General features: G+C 42.3%; 1 protein-coding gene across 4 annotated transcripts in view; it reads left to right on the top strand.

The window, feature by feature from the left end:
- Window positions 1-20508, top strand: part of qkia (QKI, KH domain containing, RNA binding a) — an 89974-nt gene extending 69466 nt beyond the window's left edge. Inside the window, exons 5-9 of one of the 4 annotated variants that reach the window (XM_080413676.1) lie at window positions 9205-9292; window positions 10518-10649; window positions 11111-11539; window positions 14760-14834; window positions 16371-20508. In XM_080413676.1, the coding sequence (XP_080269802.1) occupies window positions 9205-9292; window positions 10518-10649; window positions 11111-11539; window positions 14760-14834; window positions 16371-16387 (741 nt within the window). In that variant the 3' untranslated portion in view covers window positions 16388-20508. The other 3 variants (XM_080413675.1, XM_080413674.1, XM_080413677.1) reach the window with 3 other exon arrangements.
- Window positions 20509-22445: the final 1937 nt, after the last annotated feature.

Raw genomic sequence — 22445 nt, 5'->3', positions numbered from 1 at the left:
ATCTTGGTGGGATATTGCCTGTGTGTATGTGTGCGTCAGTTGATATTGATGGGGCTGCCACCGAGCACCAAGGCTGCCTGCTCCACTCCTGTCTGGCCCAATAAACGGCTGTAATAAGCCCCATAGATCCAGTGGCCAGTGCCAATGCCAACCGCCAGTGACTTTTACAGGCTCTGACTACAGACTCCAATAGTTATGGGGCGTAACTTTGTGGAACTTTTATTTAAACACATGTAGCCACATTATGGATGTCCTCGCGTCTCCCATCTGGTGCTGTAGCAGCATGACAGCATGACTCTCATGGGCTTAGCCGTGATGTAACAACAAGTGAAGAAGATGAAAGAGGTGAGTGTATTGCATGGCTCTGGTATGAGCTGTGATTGACAGTAATGGGGCGGAGCAGCCGTGCTGTGTTTGTAATAATCTGACTGGAGCCAGGTTCACTTCTATGCTAATGAGCTAGCATGTCGACGGTTTAGCATGACTAATAGTGCCTGCCGCTAACTGACACTGTCTGGGAGTGAGAAGGAGAGAGCGAGGGAGAGAAGAGTGAGTAAAGGGGGAAATAAAGAGGCTTTGTGGGAGTGTTGTGAAGGTTTGAGACATTCGGAGAGGAGAGTTGCAGGAGATTGCATTGTTGCTCTTCAGGGAAAAGGAAAAATACAGTTGAGGCCCGATTCTCTGGTAGATACGCTTGCAAGAGCCAAGTGAAGACGGGGAGGGCAAGAAAATAGCCTTTGAAAGAGCAGGGGCAGATTTGAGAATGAACAAACAACACACTTACTCCAGCTCTTTCTTAAACACTGCTGTTTATTGGACCGAAAATCTTCAAAACTTTTTCATCTTGCCTTCTTGTGGTAGCCAATTGATTCACAGCCTTGCCTGTGAGAACATGGGAGTCAATCGGTTGGGATTCAGTTGAGATTTCTTTTTCTTTTTTTCTCATTTTGTTTTCTCTCAATCCTCTTTACAAGTTTGCTGTGGTGGACTTAAATCGCTTAAACTTTCAGTTTGTCAGTTAGTCATTTAGTTGGGAGGTGTTTTATGGCTCGCTACAACTATTCATTCCTGCCTCCATCACTGTCTCCCCTCCTTCCTCCCCTCTGTTTTCTGGAAGAGTGTGGAATTGTTGATAAGTCGTCTTGGCAGAGCGGACAGAGTAATCATTTTCCTCCAGATGTTAGAGTTTGGGAGGGAACCAAAAGAGGGAGAGAGAGAGAGACGGGTGGGTGGGTAGGGGGGGGGGGGGGGCTGCAGCAGCGAGAAAAGCCAGCTGCCGTACATGCCAGTCGCCTCCCCCTCGACATGAAGTCATCCACTCCTCTGCGCCTTCTCTCTGCTCTCCCTCACGTACCTCCTCTCCTCAATGCTAAGTTCCTCCTTTCCTCTACTTTTAATTCAGTGGTTCTCAAACTTTATGTCAAGGACACCCAAATTGATATTTATTTGCCTGACCTGGGATCCTCTTCCGTTTTGTGCCAGGGACCCCCCATACAAGATTTGTTGTTTTAAAATGCTTTAAAAATATACAATTTAGTTAAAATAAAGACAAATTCATTAAAAAAAAGGCAGATCTACAAGCACAAAGTTCTGCAGGGGACCTCCTGCAACTCCCCGAAGGACCCCTGGGGGTCCCCGGACCTCACTTTGAGAACCACTACTTTAATCAGACCACTGCACTTTGCCCTCCCTCCCCACTACTCTCTCTTTCTCTCTCTCTCTCTCATATATTCCCCAGTTCTCTACATTTCTCTCTGTCTCTGGAGACATCCAGGGCTGGCGGTGTTTACTGCTGAGGTAATTGGAGTAGTTTGAGAGTACCTGACCCTGGCCCGACTCAGGCCTACTTGTGTGTGTGCGTATGTTTGTGTCATCATTGTCGGGCAGAAACCTTGTATGTGTCATCATTGTCGGGCAGAAACCTTGTGTATCCATATTTAATGTTTTTTCATAATGTATGCCCTATATTATACTTTGTAGCATAGTGTTGTGGAAAAAGTAGCAAAAATAGCAATGTGTTGCATCGTGCCATGTTGTTCTTTACGCTATTTTTTTGATGAACAAGCCCAAAATATGGATACCAGGTTGAAAGTGGCTGTCAGATGGTTTTATAAACCTCTAACCAATTAAGTATTAACAAGAGTTTGACTAAATAATCTCTACATAATCAACTGGAACACAGTTTATTTTTTCCATTTCCTGAAAAGTAGCGTTTTGGACATAAGTTTTCCCTCTGACAGCAATGATATGTTGGATCTGGACGTGTGTGTGTGTGTGTGTGTGTGTGTGTGTGTGTGTGTGCGAGCGCGTGCATGTTTTTGCCTGTTAGTGATGACTGGCAGAGAGGCTAGTGAAGAAAGTAGCCCTCCAGCCACAGTGTCAGCCCACTTGGGAACCTACAAATTGGTTTTCACCACTCCCTCCGTCTTGTATTTTCTTTCTTCTTTTCATATTTCCTCACAATTCCTCTCCTCTTCCCGTCTCTCTCTCTCTTTCTCTCTCTCTCTCTCTCTCTCTCTCTCTCTCTCTCTCTCTCTCTCGCGCCATCTCTACCAACTCAAAAGAAAATCACAAGTGATCTATCTTGAACTCGCCCCTCCGCACATACTCTCCCTCTCCCTCCCACTCTCTCTTTAATTTAGCCTTTCCCTCCCTCTGTCTCTCTCCGTCTCTCTCATCGTCATTCTATCTCTGCAAGCCGCGAGTCTCAAAGGCGCTCTGTCTCTTCTTGCCAGATATGAACGAAGGCTCCATGACTCGTGTTGCAGACGTGAGCAAAACGCATCCGCCCTAATCCAGGCGCCTGTTTGTTTATCTGTGGGTGATGTAGGTTTTTTTTGGGGGGGTAGGGGGATTTAAGGGTCAGAATGAGGGTGTGTATCTCTAAACGCTGTCAGACAGCCTCACATCTGTTTTTCATCTTATGGGACACAATCACACACACTAGATTTCCTATGTTTTTTCCTTCATCGCCGTTAAAGTTGTATTGGTTTCATTGTACAGATGTTGAACATTATCAACATTTGGCACGATTTGTATCCCCTTCTTCTGTGTGTGTGTGTGTGTGTGTGTGTGTGTGTGCGCGTTCCCTTATGCCTGCCGCGTCTGAACGAGGAGAGAGAGCAAGAAGCATGACTGCGATTTAGCATCCACAGGGTTGTCAGGTAGGCAGTGGGACACAGCTCCCTCCTCCTCCTCCCTCCCTGATAGCTTTTACCGCTCTGCTGATTTCACAAATAGGCCTCATTGATTGAATCTGATTCCTGTGGATAGAGCAGCATTATTGAGTGGCTTTTCGCTGATAGACAGGAACGTGTGTGTGTGTGTGTGTGTGTGTGTGTGTGTAGACAGAGCGATACATGGGGACAGTAAAGGAAAACTTCCTTTTCTCATCCCTGTGTATCTGTAACCCGGCCAGCATTTCTCCACCGGGAATCCTAGCAACTCATTGCCTCACCCTGCCTACACAACACCCGTTATTTATCCTCTGTCTGCACGCACGGACACACACACACACACACACACACAGGCTGTGGACAAAATAGGTTAATTGTGATGGCATCTTGAGTAAAGCTATGGGAAAGTATCCAACTGCTTGTCCTTCTTCCTCTTCATCAAACATTCATCTGTGCGGCGCCTCTGACCCGGTCACCCGCGGCTAGTCTCTTTACTTAGTTAACCCAGTCCTCACCGGCTACGACACTCACACGCCACTGATTTAAAGCCATTCAATCCAGGAATGCATACTGTGTAATTTTAGATTTGTGCTATAACCATTATTTTATACTTTGGGCTATTCAAAAATAGCAGATATACAAGCTCGGCTAGCTTGATCTGCTATTTTTGAAAAATCTTGAACATTTGTGCAAATCTTTGAATACAACAAAACAACATTTTCAACTCAAATCTTTGCTTCTGAATGTCCCTGGAACAAAATATTTGATAAATGTTCGCTTAAAAAATATATATTAAAAGATTATTTTGCACAAATATTCACCATTTTTATTTTAAAATAATGGTTCAAATCTAAAATGACCGATGCTTTCCCGGTTCTAATGGGTTAACACTTTATTTGATGTGATGTCACAGTCAGCTGCGCGGCGGACCATCCGCCTTGTGTTTTGTGTTGCTCAGCAGGTGAAGCTTGATGATTGCTACTTCTGACTGTTTAGGACTTCCGTTTCCACTAGAGGTCTTAGTTTTTCAGTTATATTTATTTAAGGTAGGATGGAAGATCACAGATATGATTAGCATAATGTGTTATTTATAATAAATGTCCCATATTAGCAAAGCCAGTCTGTTACACAAGGTTTGACCATAGTGCACGTTGAGGCAGGGAAACTGAAACAACGCTGATTTTAGATGCTATTTACAGCATACATACAGTATACTGTTTACTGTACATACTATTTGTTTTACATTGTTCATTTGAGTTGTTTTGTACTTAAGTTTTGATTTTAGTTTCTTTTATCAAAATAAATGTTCCCCCTTTTAGTTTTACTCTTAGTTTTAGTTGACTATAATAACCCTGGTTCATAGCCAGCACCTCACTAATGTAGGGGTCTGTTTCCACATTACCTCTATGCCTTTATGTACGTTATCGTTACGTGCATCCTTTTGTAAACAATGTTGTACATTCTGTGGTAACATTCATGAAAAGGTCTCTTTCAAATTGCATATGTGGGCTATCTGATCATTTATGTGGGCAAGCCTTTCGGTATTGCATTCCACAGTTTCAGTTTTTACAGTGAATGCACTGGAGAGAAGAGCTTATTTTCAAAATATCTTGTACGTAGTTGCATTTTATTTTGAACAATTTAAAACCGTGTGTGTGTGTGTGTGTGTGTGTGTGTGTGTGCTCAAATAACCCATTTTGGGCGGGAACCCCTATTTGTAACTATACCATTTGGGGTTCTTGTTGCTATGTACAGTATATAGCAACATACATTTGTCGTAATTTTTTTAGAAATATTTGACCTTTTTCAGAAAACTTGTCACAGTGCAAACGTCATAGACTGGCAATGGGCATTGCACTAGAAATGACTCATTCACTACAGTGGACTGATTCCAATTTCTAGACCAATGAATCAAAAATTACTGGTGAACGGCCAAAGAAAGTGCTCTTATTGATGGATAGTCATCGTCATTCAGCATAACCTTACTACTTCCTATCCACTAAATGAAGGGACTAACGCAGGTGCGTGCAGCAATAGTGGAATCTGTAACTGGACGGAGACATCGTTGCCCACATTATGGTTATAAAACAAAAATGATCTCCCTGGCTGTGTGGGATTCTCCTAACAAACTGTGTGTACTGATGGGATGGCGCTGTATCAGCGGGAACGGAGAGAGGACACACACACACACACACACACATGCACACGCAAGTACACAGCTCATCCTAGCTGCAGCAGCATCTGTGCTCTTCCCCTCTCGCTGCCCTCTATTTTGCCTCGCTCTCGTCTCAACAGGCGCTGTGCCACCTATGCAGAGGTGGATGGATGATGGCACGCTCTTCCCCAGCGCCCATTTAACCCCCCCAACCCTCCAGATCCATCATCATACATCACACACACACACACACACACACACACACACACACACACACACACACACACACACACACACACACACACACACACACACACACACACTAGAATACACTGTGACACCAGGCAGCACTCGCATCCCAGCATATACTGCTTCTGAACAATAGACAGCTAGCGCACACACAACCCCACACACACACACAGCCTGAGCTTGTCAAGGACATCCCCATCTCTTCTAAACAGCTACCAGTTATTTCATTCCTCTTCCTCTGCAACCCCCACAAATCCCTTGCTTCCGCAACTTGAATCCACTATTCTGTGTATTTTTTAAAAGCTCTGCCACATCGTGAAGCGTCCACACGTCGCTACTTGGCAAACCTAGCGACGGTTATTCAGTCCAACATAGCCCAGATTCGTCCAGTTTGCACTGAGACTGGCAGGGCTCACTGGTCCTGACAACTACCTGCTCCTACAGTACTTACACTATGAAGCCTGATTTATATGAAAATAGCCGATCTACAAGCTCAGCGAATCCCAACTCGTTGTGAGATCTGCTCTGTTTGGTGGGGGACACTGGTACACAATGAAGTATACATTGTAGCGTATACAGCAAGGCTCATTTTATGTTTGGAGTGTGTGTGTGTGTGTGTGTGTGTCTCATGCACACATGACTCAGTTTACACCAACCTATGATGTATGACAGTAGCCTAGACAGCCCTATTCTGTGCTTTTACATAAACCATAAATGCCTTGCAGCATAGTCTTAATAGATGATTCCGGTTTAGCATTTCATTAAGAATACATCGGAAGGTGTTTTCTTCCCCCCAAGAAGGTGACAAAAACTGAAGGGTAATCATCTAAACACGTACATCCGTCTTATTCTTCAGTATCTTATGTTTTTGTTAAGTATTTGAAGGGGTTTGTGGGCACAAAAAATAAAAAATGAATTAAGCACTAAACTGGAACCTGCTACGGACATTACTATTGGCTAGTGTTATGTATCCCACTGGAGTTCTGGGCAGAGCTGCTAGATATTATGATCCACGTTAAACCACCAAATGGTTATAATAACTGCTATGGTTTCTTTAGCTCTGCATACAGGATAGAAGGGCATCATTTGACATGTTGTCAGCCACCTCCCCACGATGTATAGCGAGTAGATTCATGTTTATGTTGTGCTTTTTCTCCTCCCTTCAGTCATTTCTCGGTTTTGGCTGACTTCCAAAGAACCACTGACACACTTTTGGGAGAGAGAGAGAGTGAGAGACCATGGGAGGGGTGGAAGAGCGATGTACTGTAGACAGACGGGGGCAGGACGTAAAAAAAAAACTGTCTCAGCCCTTGAAGTCGAGTCATTTATCTGCTGTATTTGTTTGTTTGTCTAGTCTGTAATTGTTTTCTTTATCATATGTAGCTCTGTTGACCTGCAGGGTTGTGGGTTTGGTTAAAGTCTGCAATGCCAACAAACATACAATAGAGGCCTGTAATGGGTACATTGTGGTTTAGCAAAATTTCTAAATGATGTATTTTGTATTATTTTTTTATGTGCAGTAGTAGCGTCAGAACCACAACCCTAAATGACAGTGATTTTACCTCTCCTTTGGGGTGGGTTAGCTGGCTAGTGCTAGCCTTGTTAGCCAGCAACTCGGGCCATGTTTAATTAGCCTTGTGTGCTCATCACAGCTCTGCAGGGCAAGTGGTGCTTATCTCACCTCTAATATTGAAGAGGATGCTGAAAAGGGTGTGTGTGTGGCTAACATCACTTTTGGGTTGATATTCGGGAAACCACAATGGATAATACATCCACTGGTGCATTGACTAATAGCAGGGGAAAGTGCTGTAACTTTGGAAATATTTGTTTGCCACTTAACACTGTCCTTAGTAGAAGAGAGTGGAATGGGAGAGATTCCTCACCTTAAGTGGGAGCTGTGAAGTGCACTAACCTGACGCATTTACGCACATGTACGCACTTATAACACACACACCTGTCTACTGTGAAGCTCTAGCCTTACTCTTTATCAGACTCTCACTTTTTCTTGTTCTCAACGGAACCCTCTCTCTCTGTGTCTGTCTCTCTCTCTCACACACCACAGACAGTCCATACCTTGAAGAGGAATCTCAGGGGAGGGCTTAACCCTGAGTCTTCTTTCTTTTCTCCCCCCCTCCCCCCCCCCCACCCATCTCTCCTTCTTTCTTTCTCACCTTCAACATCTGTCCTGCGTTACCTCCTGAATAGCCCGGCACACTACTGCTGAACTGTGAATTACTCCCAACACACAGGCTACTCACACAGATCAGATTGAGATATAGGGGAGGATCACTGTCTGCCCCTGTGCCTTCATTACTGCCACCACTAATAGGTTCCGACGTGTGTGTGTGTGTGTGTGTGTGTGTGTGTGTGTGTGTGTGGTGATTCCCAACCTGTGCTGGTGGGATATTGCAATTAATTGACAAAAAAATAAGATTTGATCGAACATTAATAAAACCAAAATAAAAATATTTCTTTAAAACCTTGAAAAATCTGTTTACAGTGTGATACTGATAAATAGTAACTGAGAGTATACATTGATCCAAGCTGTAACACAGTCAATTGATAGATCATAAAAATAAACATGCGCTGAAAATGTACGTGGCCCACCTATCTCACCACTAAAGTGGTCAGATTGGTGGGCCCCAAGTGGGCCCTGATCCAGAAAAGGTTTGGAACCACTGCCTTAGTGTGTACATAATACGCACGTGCGTATGAACAAGTCTCCTAAACATTTTCTCACCTTGTAGCAAACCAAACCGTCCAAGTCTCATTTCAAGCACTCGCTGTAATAACTCAGCATTTAAGTAATAAGGCCTCGTCTGTCTGTCCATCTTTTCGTCTCTACCCTTCAGATTGCAGAGTGACTAACACACAAGGACCTGCTTAAATTATGATGTATTACCTGGAAAATCACTGGGGCTTTAGCGTTGTCATGGTTATTGAGTGCTCGCCAGCTTCAGGGGAAATGGAGCGGGTAGGGAGAGGAAGTGAGGGGGGGGGGGGGGGGGGGGGGGGTATGTAGATGGATGGATGAATGGGATGTGAGTGGGAGGAGGGGTTCTATCTTAATTGCTTTCCGTGAATAATTTCGGTCCCCTAATTTGGCAATAATGATGGTGGCTGCTGCTTTTGTATTTATTTATCCAAACATTAATTGACGGGACTGACATTAGCCGGGGCGGTTATTGCGCATTTGATTGCGCGCAAGGGAACAAAGGAAAATTACAGCAATTATCGTCTTGATATGGATTATGAATATGCATTCTCGCTTCTTAACGTCTGTCAGCGGTTTAGCAACAACGGAAAGCACTCTGCCGTGACGGCGCTGCTTCTGCTTATCGCCATCTCTTGTTTTTCGCCCGAGGGCCCAACCAACACAACATCCCACCCCTGTGCAACTGGTGTTTGTAGAGAACGGAAGAACGGACCAACGCTTCGCATTCAGTCCAAACGATTTAGCCTGCGTCTCTGTCCCCTTTCACCAACGCTCAACACTGATTGATTGTCTCCAATGGGCTGTGAAGGGGGGGTGTTGATGTCTTAACTAGTATGTAATTAGCATGCAGTTTGTTAATGCACGTGCATCTTCATAGTTGTTGTTTTTATTTTTTTGTGGTCTTACAGGCAGAGGGAGAGGATAATTTGAAGAAGATGCAGCTGATGGAGCTGGCGATTCTCAACGGGACATACAGAGACACCAACATCAAGACACGTAAGCATGCATATTGCACACGCGCATAATTCCGTCCATCTAAGTGGGACCATACAAATGTAGATTACACACCTCGTCTAATCTGTTAACCTCACTGACCAAATTGAAAACGAAATGCCAAATAAGAGACATTGCAACATATATCTGATCACTAACTGATGTTAGCGCGAGCTTTACTGATCTTACTGAATACACATCATAAGGCTATTCTCGAAAACCCCACTCACGATTCCTGTGTCCACTCGTCCAGTCAAAGAACACACACACAGCACAGGCTCAATATCGGTCTTTACTATCGCTCTTTCTATCTCTATCTCTATCTCTATCTCTTGCTCTCTCTTCATACATCCCTCCATCCATCCATCCCCTTCCCCTGCCATCCAAATGCAATTGCTCTGCGTCACTCCTACGATGGGTACCCTTTAAGCATTCAGTGCACTGCAGAATGATGAATCCCACGCGCTTGTCTCTGCATGACAGTAGCTGTATACTGTAGCTCACGCATCCACACTGGTTTTGTCCCTGGATCACACAGATATTTTGTTTCCTTGGTCCTCCTGTGTAAACGCATAGCCCATACTGGCCCAAAGCCTCTGCCTTTGGTGGCTGCTTGGTGGTGGTATTGTCTGGGACCCTTACTCTGTGTTGTTTTGAATGATAATACATTTGTTTTTGTTTTTAGAGATGCCATGGTTCAAGTTTATTAATATGAAATTAAATAAAGGTGCGAAACTCAATTGGCTGTCAAATTGAAAACGTATAGACCTGAGCTATTTAGGATGAATTAATTAGCCCATGACTTGACCATTGTAATTAGATTGTATTATCTACTGTGTGAACCATTTGTTCTGGCAACCTCCTTTTGGGGATGCGTATGTGTCTCAAATCATTGCTGTTGGGCAAAACCTTGTATGTCCAAAACCATACATTTAAGAAATGGGGAAAAAATATCCTGTGTTACAATGAATCCAATGTAGTAATTATTAAGTCACAATTTCTTGTTAATGTTTCATTGCTTAAATCTATAAATCCCACAGACAGACTTAACCACTTTGAATCTGGCACCCATATTTATGGCATGTGATTATACACTGTCACATGACGAAATTAGGTATTCATTTATGGAAGAAAAATAAATGTTGAAATATGGAGATCCAAGCTTTCTGCCCGACCGACGAAATGCAATACCAATTGGAAATGCATTTTATTTGTGTTTCCCGAACAGAAATGGACTGCTGGCCATCGAGAGGAGTAACGTTTACTGACATGGCTAACAACTTAAGAATGACACATCAGCATTATGACCACATATCAAATTCCAATACCATGATGTGTGATCCCAGCTCTCCTCTCTATGGTGAATTGATCCATTTCTGTTTGTCCTCCTCCCATGTGTCCTGAAACCTGTTTGATCACATACTGCAATACATTTATGTGTAGCCTTAGTTGCCATGGTGATTGGTATGCTTGAATTTTAGCTGTGCATTGGGATGATTGCAATTGCTGCATTGTATGCTTTTTTTGTGTTTTGGGTGTAAGGGCATTTTTTTTTGTCATGTTGAATGTCATTTTGCAGCACATTTTGGCTTCTGTGGGTCAACACTGTGATCATTTGCATGGATTAATTTCCCTTTTTTGCTCCTCTCCCCTGTTCTCCCTGCCACTCCTCCTCCTTCCTGCTTTTGTATTTTCCCTCTCGCTATTTTCCTCCTCACCTGTAATTATAATCAACTGCACCACCACACTTTGTCTTTTGTCTCTCGCTCTCTCTCTCCCTCTCTCCCTCTCTGCTGTCCTTCACTCTCTGGCTTATGGCAGCCCCCCTTGCGTTTTCTCTTGCAGCGGCGGCGGCAGCTGCCCAAGGCCAGCGCCTCATAGCGGGCCCTCCGGGCCAAGTCTTGCCTCCACAGGCGCACATGCGGCCCCCGACGCCCGGCGGCGGCCCCATCATGAACATCATCCGGCCCGCGCAGATGGCGGCCATGATGCCCAATGGCACGCCCGCCCTGATGCCTCCCGGGCCGGAAGGCGGGCTCATCTACACCTCCCCCTACGACTACCCCTACGCCCTGGCACCCACCTCTCTGCTGGAGTACCCCATCGAGCACAGTGGGGTTCTAGGTAAGAGACCCTGGGGCAGCATGGGTGCAGCGGCCTTTGCCCAGCCAGGACAAGAGGGCTTGTTTTACGCCGGGGCTGGGATGCTGGACGCGGCTTCCATGAGCCACAATCAGGACTTTATGAAAGGTAAATATGTCGTGTCCACCTGAAGAGTGAAAAGAAAAAAACAGACAAACTCACAAGGGTGGAGGTGATGATGGTGGTGGTTGGTGGTCACGGACAAAAGGCAAAGAAAAGGGAGGGGCGAAGGATCTTTGGTTTTTTTTTCTGTTTTTTTTTTTAGTTCATTCAAGGTCTTAAAGCGAGGCTGTTTGTCAGCGTTTCACTTCCCCAGTTAACAGTCAACACTCTCAAGATGGTTCTGCTCTGCAAGGTTCACATCGAGAGGAAGCGCCTCGATCCGAAGCGTGCACACCGATACGAGACGCGATCACACGCACGCATGCGCGCACGCGCACACCACCGCCTGCACTCTAACCCTTTCATGCACTGGCCTGGAGGCATATCCAGTCTGCTGGTAGATCCCCCCCCGGATTTCTGAAGCTTTTGAAATCATTCCTTTGTGCTGTCCTCTGCAGGCAGGCCTTGATGCCTGCAGAAAGTCCCTCTCGCTCTCTCTCCCTCCCGTTGGGGATGTTCATTAAATTCCTTTTCTTTTTTTTCCTGCCAGCCTCTATGCTTCAATGTCTTAGTTTCACCCCTATTGAACTCCAGCCCAGCGCTAATACCTGACATTCCCCCTTAGTTTGTATGTCAAGCGTACGCTTAATGTCAAACGCACGCTCCACAGTGCTTTTAACTTAACACATACCAAAGAGATATATATATATATATATATATATATATATATATATATATATATATATATATATATATATATATATAGCTGACCACATACACAGTATATATATACGTGTGTGTGTGTATATATATATATGTAGATGTATCTATAGATCAACAATTGTCATGTTTGCATGACATTGCTGTTCAACTGTACCAGATGTACATGCAACGCAAACCAGATGCCTTTATCGGCGGGTGTTCCCCTCCCTTTAACAGTATGTTGCGCCTCAGGTGCCGACTGTACCATCGGACACACAAAGTGCTATTCCCACTGACCTGTGTGTGTGTTTGAGCCCGGTGTGGAGCAGAGAGGAGCAGCTGACTGGCTTTTCTCTCTTTAACTCTCAGGGTTACACCAGCTTAGTGCATTTTATTTACTCACGCCATCGATCGGTGCCTTCAGCAACAGAGCCCCAGTGGAACACACACAAACACGTGCGTGTGTGCATGCTCACACAATTGGCTCCGCTGCCTTTGCCAGTGTTGCCAGATCTGCTCTTTTCAAAAAATCTTTAAATAAATTTGAAATATTTGGCACAAATCTGGTATGAGGGGTCCTTGGCAAATCATATTTTCAGATGGGGGTCTGCGCTATGGACAAATACATTAATTTGGGGGTCCTTAATGATTGCTTAAACAATAATTAAAACATTTGGAAGGAAGCCCAAATAAGCAACTACATTTTAAAAACGAGCCCAAAAAAACACAACCCGCAACCCTACCAATATTTACAAGCAACTTTACAGAAAAACAAGCCCAACGACGCTTATAATAAGCAGACATGGCAACACTGGACTGTACCTAGCAAGGCTAGGCTGCAGAAAGTCTAACGAAACTTCATGCCATCTGCTGCTTCAGAGTAGCATGGAGGTGGCAGTGTAGTCAGTCAAAGCTTGGAAGTACACACGCTCAGTTTTCCCCTGACAACTCCAGAATAAAACCTTTTCAAACTAACTCACTCTTTCAACTTCTTTCAAAACGGGCTCACCTATTTATTTATCTTTTCTTGTCCCCTTTCCCGTACTGCGTCAAGTACTGGGAGTAGTTTTTGCTCTGCTGCATCGGGGCGTTGTCACAGTGACCCGTATTACGGGTCCAATGGCCCTGCCCACCATTTAGCCAATGAAGGCTCTGCACACAAATCTCTCTAAAGGCTTTCACTGTAATGAAGAGAGGAGAAATATGGCAGTAGCCACATCGCTCTTCAATCCTTGGCCCCGTACCAGAGCCGACAAGGGCCATCCTTCCTGGCAGCAAAACGAAATCTAAAATATTGACGCCGTTGCATAAAAGCTGGAGAGAGATGACCTCCAGAGTGCTAAAATGGCGTGGAGTTCCTTTGCTAGCTCTTTGCAACACTTAGTTTTTTTTTTTTTTTTTTCTTCATAGTGAACCATTACATTCGAGAGCTTTGCCTTCTCCATATTTCATATCTCTCTGCTATCTCAGCCTTTAAGATCTACATTTTTATGCAAAGCCCTCCACCCATTACAGGAACACAACGAAGTGTTGACACAGTATAGTTTTGTTTTGCAACTGTTTGAGTTGCCACACACACGGGAAAGACTAAAGTAATTTGTAACAAATACTACAACGAGGCTAAATGACTGCCTCGGCCATCGGCAAGCAGCCGATCATCTTAGGAACTTAAGAACTAGTGAAATGGCAGGAAATAAGGATTTGACAGGGACTGGTAGATGGCGCTAGAGAGGCAGGCAGGTAGAGTCTGGCTCTGTTTAACCACTTAAACCCTCTGGGCTTAGTAAATTGGACCCGAGTTGGCTCTGTACTTGGACCGCTTTTTTCCCCCTCTACACCAAATCTCTTTCGGCAGAAATACTTTTGTCTAACCACGTATTGGAGTATCCAAGTGTCCAGCATCCACATTCCCCCCAGAATATGGCTGCTGGGGTTCAAGTGGTTTTTATTACATAAGATAAGTGGACCTTCACCTAAGTCTTCCTCAGCACCCCTCTGGATCCACACAACAGGAAGCATCACACTATTTTTGCCGATAACCTGAGAGCCTTTTACCTACCCCACCCACTCCACCCGCCCACCCCAATCTCTGAACAACCCTGAGCACTGTGGAATTGTTATTACCTTAAGTTATACATTTCTAAATACCAAGTAAAAGAAAGTGTGTATTATTATATTTCTTTTCTACCACATTTTTTAGTCAAAAAGATGTCTGTATTGTGTCTATATGTATTATATTCTGTATAATGTTATTGTTATTGTCCTGTGTATTATTGTATAAGCTGAGCAGTATAAATGACGTGGTAACAAAAAAAAATGTGAATGTGATTACTGTAAAAGATGACTGTTTTGCTTAATTTATATGCCGTCGTATGGTGGTGTCACGTGCCTAAAATAGCAGATCTATAAGCTTGCAGAATTGCTATTTTTGGCACGGGACACCGTCGTACGATGAAGTATAAGTCAGGCTTTTCTCTCCCTCAAAGTGAATGGTTTCTAACCTTGTGGACCTGTTGCGATCTAGGTGCAATGGCTACTAAAGTGAGACGGCATGACACGCGGGTCCATCCTTACCAAAGGATTGTGACCGCTGACAGAGGTCAGTTTAGTCTCTTTAAGACACACTCTGCTATTGACTTGTATTGCAATGCTCTGTTTAATGCCTAGATGATGCCTTAGTCAGGAATTTATATTGTCTGTGTTCCATTATTATTATTATTACCGTTATTATTATTATTATTATTTCTTCCTACCACCACCTTTCCTACCCCATACATCCACACACCAGCTAAATGGTTGACTGTGGTATGCACATGTTGTTTACATTACAGTGTTTCGTCTAGATAGATTAAAAGTGTATACGTATTGAAGCTCAGCAAAAGTGATCTTAAAAGCATTGGTTGTGCATGGTAGTGGGCCCAGGACAGGTAGTACCTACACAGGCAGTGTTTAAGCTATTTTATGACATTCCTCTGATGTGAGATTAGAGCCTAAAAGAGGGCAGACTCTGTTTCCATACATGATTTATCTCCTCTGCTCATAAGGAGCGCTGGAGTGAAGCAGCTGAATATTGTACAGCTTAGAAAGGAGACCCAGAGTAGGGCGAGAACACCAGTACCCAGTAAAATCCTCAGTGTTCATTTAACTCTTGAGACGGCACAAATGTGCCCAAATTGACACGTAAACGTCCATTTGAGTCCAAGGGGATGCGTAAGGGTCCATTTGGCTACATTCGTACTACTCTGAGTTACAGAGAGAGTACAAATGGATAAATTAACACAGATGATTTTACTAGCCTATCGGCTGCCTCGTGTTTATTTTTTTCTTGCCTCTGAGTTTGCATTTTCCATTTTATGGATTTTATTTTCGCTATGGAAGACAGACACACGCACAGACATAAGCTGAAGTAGCTTGCAATTCTCTCCAGTGTATCAAAAAAATATATTAAAAAAGAAATCCAGGCAAAATATTTTTTTTAATGCTATTTCAGTTGTACACGAGGTACTGTCATTTTATATTTGAACATTTTATAGCAAATGTATTTATGCTCCTGTATATACATTATTAAAAAAATATATATAAATATACTTATAAATAAATAAAGAGAAAGAATCGGAAAACAGCGATTCATCTATTCATTGCACATATTCATAACACCTACCGTAGTCACTGTACCGCATAACAGTAGTTACCGCCAAGTCCTCCTTACCACTAATCACACTGTGCGTAACTTGCATTCCAACTCGAAAGAAACTAAAACACTAGATTTTTGTACTATTTTATTTGTTTGTTTGTCTGTCCGTTTTGTGACACCTTTGCTTCTGTTTGTTGGTACTTGGGGGCAATAATGTAGCGCTTGAATTAAACCCACCTTAGCAAACTGATTGAGGGTTGGGGGCTTGGTAGTTTTGGGATCGTGATGTAGCCTACGGCGTCATGATTAAAACCAGATGACGTAGGCGGGGTTAGACTCTTTTTGGCGGGAGATAATAGCTAATAGAAGGGGGAACCACATAAAGAGATTGCATTCATTTTATTGTTAAAATGATGTCATTCCAGTCTCTTCTTGCTGACACTAATATCCTTTCTATCTTTTTTTTCTGTTTGTTTTTGTTTTTTGTTTCTAACCACCTAGCCGCCACCGGCAACTAACACATGACCTTCTGACCTCTGAACTCTTCACCCAATGACGAGCTGCCCCAAGCCTGCCTGCTGATCAGTTAACTGGTAATTGCCTTTTGCTAGCCTCTCGGACGCAAGTGTGAAAGAAAGAGAGAGAGAGAGGCGCCTGCCCCGTACAGTTACCCTAACCTGTTATGACGAAAAAAACGACGAAAAAAAAAAAAGAAATGAACACAGAACCTTCATAGAAACACAACAAAAAAACTGACAAGTTGTGTGATTTTCATTTGTTTTATTTTTCTCTCTGTTCGTTGAGTTTAATTCCCATTCTTTCTCTTTCTTTTTCTTCATGAATCATATCCTGGGTGGATGTTTGTTTTTGACTCATGAATCTGCACTGAATTATATAGCAATAATGACCCCCGCCCAACCCCACCCTCTAACACCCCCCCCTCCCCCTCAAAAAAAAATCCCCTACTTCTAGAATGTTGTGATTTGGTGACCTCATCCATATGTATTAATGCTATAAATGGGAGCCGAACCCCAAACACCATGCTGTCTCATAATGATGACATCAACCCCCCCTCTGATGTGTAACCCTGTCTCCCCAAAAACAAACAAAAAACAACAATAAAAAAACAACTCCTCAGCGCCCCCTCCCACCTTCCACTCCGATCCAACACCCGCTTATTAAGAAAAAGAAATGGAAGGAAAGAGAACACTCACACCAACTTTGTTTAATATCTGTTTTTTTGTCATTTTAATGTACAGTAGTGATGTTATTGAGCTCTGAAACATAATTATGAGCCGACACATTCTGGGTGTGCTGCTGAAAACAGCTGTCTGTTTTTTAAAATGCATGGCTAAATTGATGCAAATGGAGCTTTTTATGATTTCTGTGTTTGTTTCTCTCTCTCTCTCTCTCTCTCTCTCTCTCTCTTTTGAGTCATCTTTCTTCACTTTAATTTCAATGCCTCTATTGTCCACATCTCACTAATTAGCTTTGTTTTTGAAGGACTAGCAAGAAAAAAACAAATACACAGGTTGAGAAAAGGCAAGCTTATGTGAGAGAGTCTCGTCAGGCCAGGTAGCCGAAACTAGGAAGTGGCTAGGAAAGGTCAGGATGGGCAGGGAAAGATTTGGGATGAGGAGTCCGTATTTTTATTAATACTATTTTTGAAAGTAGGATGTGTTGCGGTTTTGGGGACATTGGAACAGTGCATATAACCTGCTAGCTACTGACCATAACCATGCCCCCACACCACACTGCATCCATTATACAGTGCCTGATGTATTTAGTCAAAAATATCTCAATGCATTATGAGCTGTGATCTAAAAGACAAAAAAAAAGTATTTAGTGTGCATATTTAGCCAAAGGGTTACCTATTGAATTATATCTATAACTTGCAGAGGGCTCTCTTGGTAATTTTAGAGTTTGGAAAGGGTGTGAAGTTGTGCCTGCATTCAGCCGGAAAAAGACAGCCAATCATTTTAGATCGAGATTGTTCTCTCATCAGTGCCCTAGCTTTCCCATGAAGTGACATACCGACAATTAACACTAATGCTTAATGTATGCTCTGTCGTACAACGGTGTCACAAGCCAAACATTTTCGATCTATACGCTACCCTACGCGTCGCTTCCTCGATGCACTGTGAGCTTGTAGATCGCCAATTTTGGTACACTACACTGTCGCACGACAGAATATAAATTGGGCTTCACTCAAGATGCTATACAGTACATTACTGGGCAGGGAGGTTTTGCACATACATGCTTTCCTCTCTTTGATTTCTGCCTTTTTGTTGTTTGGACTTTTTGTTTTGATTTTCTCTCTTTTGTTGTTTTTGCATCTCAGCATTTGGCCAATTGGTGTTTTGTGTGTTTATGACTTAATTTTTAACCTTTTCACAATAATCAGGTTGGCATGATAACAAGTTGACCTGCAAATGAGAGAAATACGTTTTAGTCACTTTTATTAATGAGTTAACTTTCTTTTCTTTGTCACACTTGACAAACCATTTCAAAGTAAAAGCGCATCCACAATGTGTCACTCCCTCCGCGTGATGCTATTCCAGCTCCTGAGCCTGTGGGCTTTTATTTTTAAGTATTTTCTCAAGAAAAAAAAAATAGGATGTGAAAGCCATGCCTGCCTGTTCAAATTGCTTTATACATACCTTATATATATATGTATGTATATATATATGTGTGTATTTATATATATATATATATACATATATATATGTATAAATATATATATTAAAATGTAGATACCTGTCATTGCATATATAAATACAGAAGAGAACAAAATTAGACAATTTTACAGGGTGCTGGAGAAGACAAAAGAAAATATATTTTTGGCAATTTTAGCTTTTTATACTCAAACTTGCAGTTACAAAATATGAAAAAGAAAAAAAAAAGTGGGGGGAGTTTAAAACAGTATTTTGGGGGAGGGAGGGTGTTAGGAAGAACGCTGTGTTACCATGGCTATTATTGGCTAGGAAAATGAAGACCAAAACAGTGATAAACCCTAGGGATGTTATAAGAGCCAGGTGTTGTGCTGAGAGTTGGACAAACATCCAGAGAAGTTTAAAAAAAGAGTCTAGAAATCAAAGTGCCTTATCGACGGTCGTTTATGTTTTCCAAGTATTAAGATTATGTTCAATAATATCCAGCACCAACCGGGATGGCGCAGTTAGGAATGGCTAAGTGATTATGCACTCCTAAGATTTGAGCAGGGTAGCTCTTGCCATGTTGCAGGGCTACCATAGTTATTCTATGCAAAAAGAATAGCAGTCGTTTGACCAGCTAAACATGTGCCATGGTTTTGTCTTCCTGAAATTTATTTTGATTTTTGAAAAAGAAATTATTTCTGCCCTTTACTCAGCCATTTGAGCAACCGTTGTTCACTTTTTATTTCCTGTGTTTTTGGTTTGTAACGATTTTATTATAGTTTTGATTTTTTTTTTCTGTGTGTGTGTGGTGACTGTGACTTACTCTTCCAAGAACAAATTGAACTGCCAATAGCAACGCAGTAGTCTGCCAGAACATGCTTTGATCGTAAGCTGAAAGTAAAAAGAATCAGTTCAAGGAAATTGATTTTAATGGGGTGGGTTCGTCCAACTTGGGGAATGCCTCTTGTTTGTTTCAAAAGCTGGAAACTGAAAGCAATCCAATCAGTGCCAATGTTTCTCTATAATACCATTGACAATACAATTCCCAAATCTTTAACATAATCGTATGATTTTAATCATTGGCAACCAAGCTGCTGGCTATTGAATCAAGCCCTTAACCAGCTCCATCTCACAACCAAAGAGTTTTCAGTTGTTGAAACTACTGATTTTTTTTTCCTCCTTAAAAGCTAACAACAGGAAAGGGAAAAAAAGCAGTTAAGATTGATTAAAGGAATTCCTAGGTCCTGACAACCACCCCTGGCAGTCTGTTCTGTTAAAGATTTCCTCCATCTTGCTGTTACACCAAGAGGTCAAATGAATTCGTTTTTTCAGTGTTATCTATTTTGAAAAAAAAAAAGAGAGAAATGCAATATTAAAAAGTGGAGCAAGAGATGACAATTCAGCATTTGACAGTATTAAGAAAATTCCCTCTGCAATGTTACAACGTGCTGTGTCATTGTAAAAGGCTGGATAAACGTCCCATCAGGTGAATGGTGAACTCTATACCTACCGTACTCTCTCTGGCCTGCCTACTACATGTATGATAATGTAATTAACAGCCATTGTTACAGGTTTATAATGTATTTTTCTAATCTCATTTTATATGTATATTATAAATCATTTTTCTGACTCCTTTTTTTCTTTTGTTTTTGATGAAACCCACTGCAACTTTTATTTTCCTTTTTCCCCCCTTTTTTCTAAATGCCCCCTCTCATCTCTCCCCCCTACACTACCCCTCTCTCTTACATCTTCAAAACTGTCTCTCTTGTGGGGAGTGTTGCCTTTCCTAGTTATATTTTGTTTTGTTTTTCTTGCCAAAAACCTAGCTTGTTTAACTCATTAGCGACTTTATTAGTTTCCTTGTCATAAGTATTTTTACATGCTTGCATTTAGTTTTCATGGTGTATGCTGTTATTCTTTTTTTTTTTCTTATTAACCTCTTGGCATTTATTTTAATAAAACATTCTTAGTAAGAAATTTTACTAACTTGCTGATATTTTTGTCTTGTGTTTTTAACCAGTTTCATGAATGTACTACTTTGGTCTGGTTCACGGACTAACAAAATTAAAACTGGTGTCTGGCCGCCATCACTTACACTGACTGACAAACAAGCGCACGCGCACACACACACACACACACACACACACACACACACACACACACACACACACACACACACACACACCAGTTACATGTACACATGCAAAAGCTCTCTTTCAACGTGCTGTACGTATATAGGACATTCGCAACACATTAAGGAACACTTTTGCAAAACACAAACAATAAAGACATATTCACTCACCACACAAAAACGCACTCACACAGCCTAACTGGAAACTGTGCACGAGCCGATATCCGTCCCTCACTCCTGCTCACGCGCTCTCACCTTTTGTTGCTGGAAATAAACAGAAATGTGCTGACACTCTCCCTTCAGTTCCAACACCACTACTTGCTCTCGTTCGTCTCTGTGGGGGACCGTTCTCGCTGGTTATCCCCGTCTTTCAATGTCAGTGGAACCTGATTTATGTGCCGTCGTATGATGGTGTCACTCGCCAAAAATAGCCCATTTGCAAGCTCACATCGTGTCGCCTTTGCGACCTTGTAAAAGGGCTATTTTCAGCGAGCCACATTGTTGTATGACAGCGTTTAAATATAGCATGAGTCTGGGAGACAGACCTGTCCGTCTCTCCCCTCCTCCGCAACATGGGAAGTGTTGTATTGGGGAAACAAATGGGTTGTACTGTAACAGTGGCTTAAGCCAAATTTCTGCTTTATTTTGTGACAAAAATGCACACCTACAAGCTCACAACGCGTCATGTATGTGACACATTTTGAGCTTGTAGGTCTGCATTTTTTTGCACTTGACACCGCCGTGCGATGAAGTATGAATCAGGCTTTACACAAGAGCGACTGCCATTCTCAGGGTCAGTCAGTTGTCTTCAACCAAACACTCTGATTAAATAGATTTGCTATCATTTTCTCAACAAATAAATGTTTTACCTCCATATATTGATGTCAGACCGTATGGGTTTACTTACTGAAGGTATCCTCTGCTTAGCCCTTTATTTAGTTAGCAGGGCTAGTCTTTTTCTGTGTGCTATGCAAAATGCTGCCCATTATTATACAGTGTTACTGCATAATATGCCTAGTCATCACAAAGGGATTTATTTTACTTGTAGCTGATGTTCTTGACTCATCACCACGTTGTAGAGGGTAGAAAGCCGTTTACGCTGATCCACATCTAGATTTGGAACAAATCTAAGATGAGTGGGCTGGTCTGAAGCTGGCAATATTTCACTATTGTTTTATGAATTACTAGCACTACAAGTCCTATGAGTTGTTAAACCAAGAGTGGTTTATACTGGGTAATAACTGGCACATCAGACAGCATTGGTAATAATAAATAATAAGAAACAAAGCATAGTGCTTCTGTTGTACATATATAACCATCATCAAAGTCAACCCACATTTTGAAGATGGAAATGAAGAGTAGCCAATGTGACACTTTGGGATCAATTTCTGACAGTTCCTTCCATTAGACATGATAATGTGGCATTCAGCTAGATAGTATTTATTGTGAGCTTTATTTAAAAAAGATTCTTCCTTGTGGGAGCCCCGTCTGAATCCCAGCCAGCGTGTGTGTTATTCATTCTACTAATGTGTCCGTGTAGCCGTCCCGGGGTTCATTCAGCTCTTCACTGTTCTACTCTTTTGCTTCTCTCCCTCGTCCTTCACTAATTTGAGTTTTTTGACACTGACACACAAGCAAAGAAATTAACTTCATTAATCTCCTTATTACTTTAATAATGCACCGAGTGTTGCCTCCAGTTCTTTTTCTAATTTAATTTTGTTTATTTTTCTTTTACCAAGTGCACAACAGAAGCAAACCTTGACCTTAACCATTCTAATTCCCTTTCAC

The sequence above is a fragment of the Gymnoscopelus braueri genome (assembly GCF_963280865.1).
Source record: "Gymnoscopelus braueri genome assembly, chromosome: 19".
NCBI lineage: Eukaryota > Metazoa > Chordata > Actinopteri > Myctophiformes > Myctophidae > Gymnoscopelus > Gymnoscopelus braueri.
The sequence above is the reverse complement of the archived record's forward strand: the minus strand, read 5'-3'. Positions and strand labels throughout refer to the sequence as shown.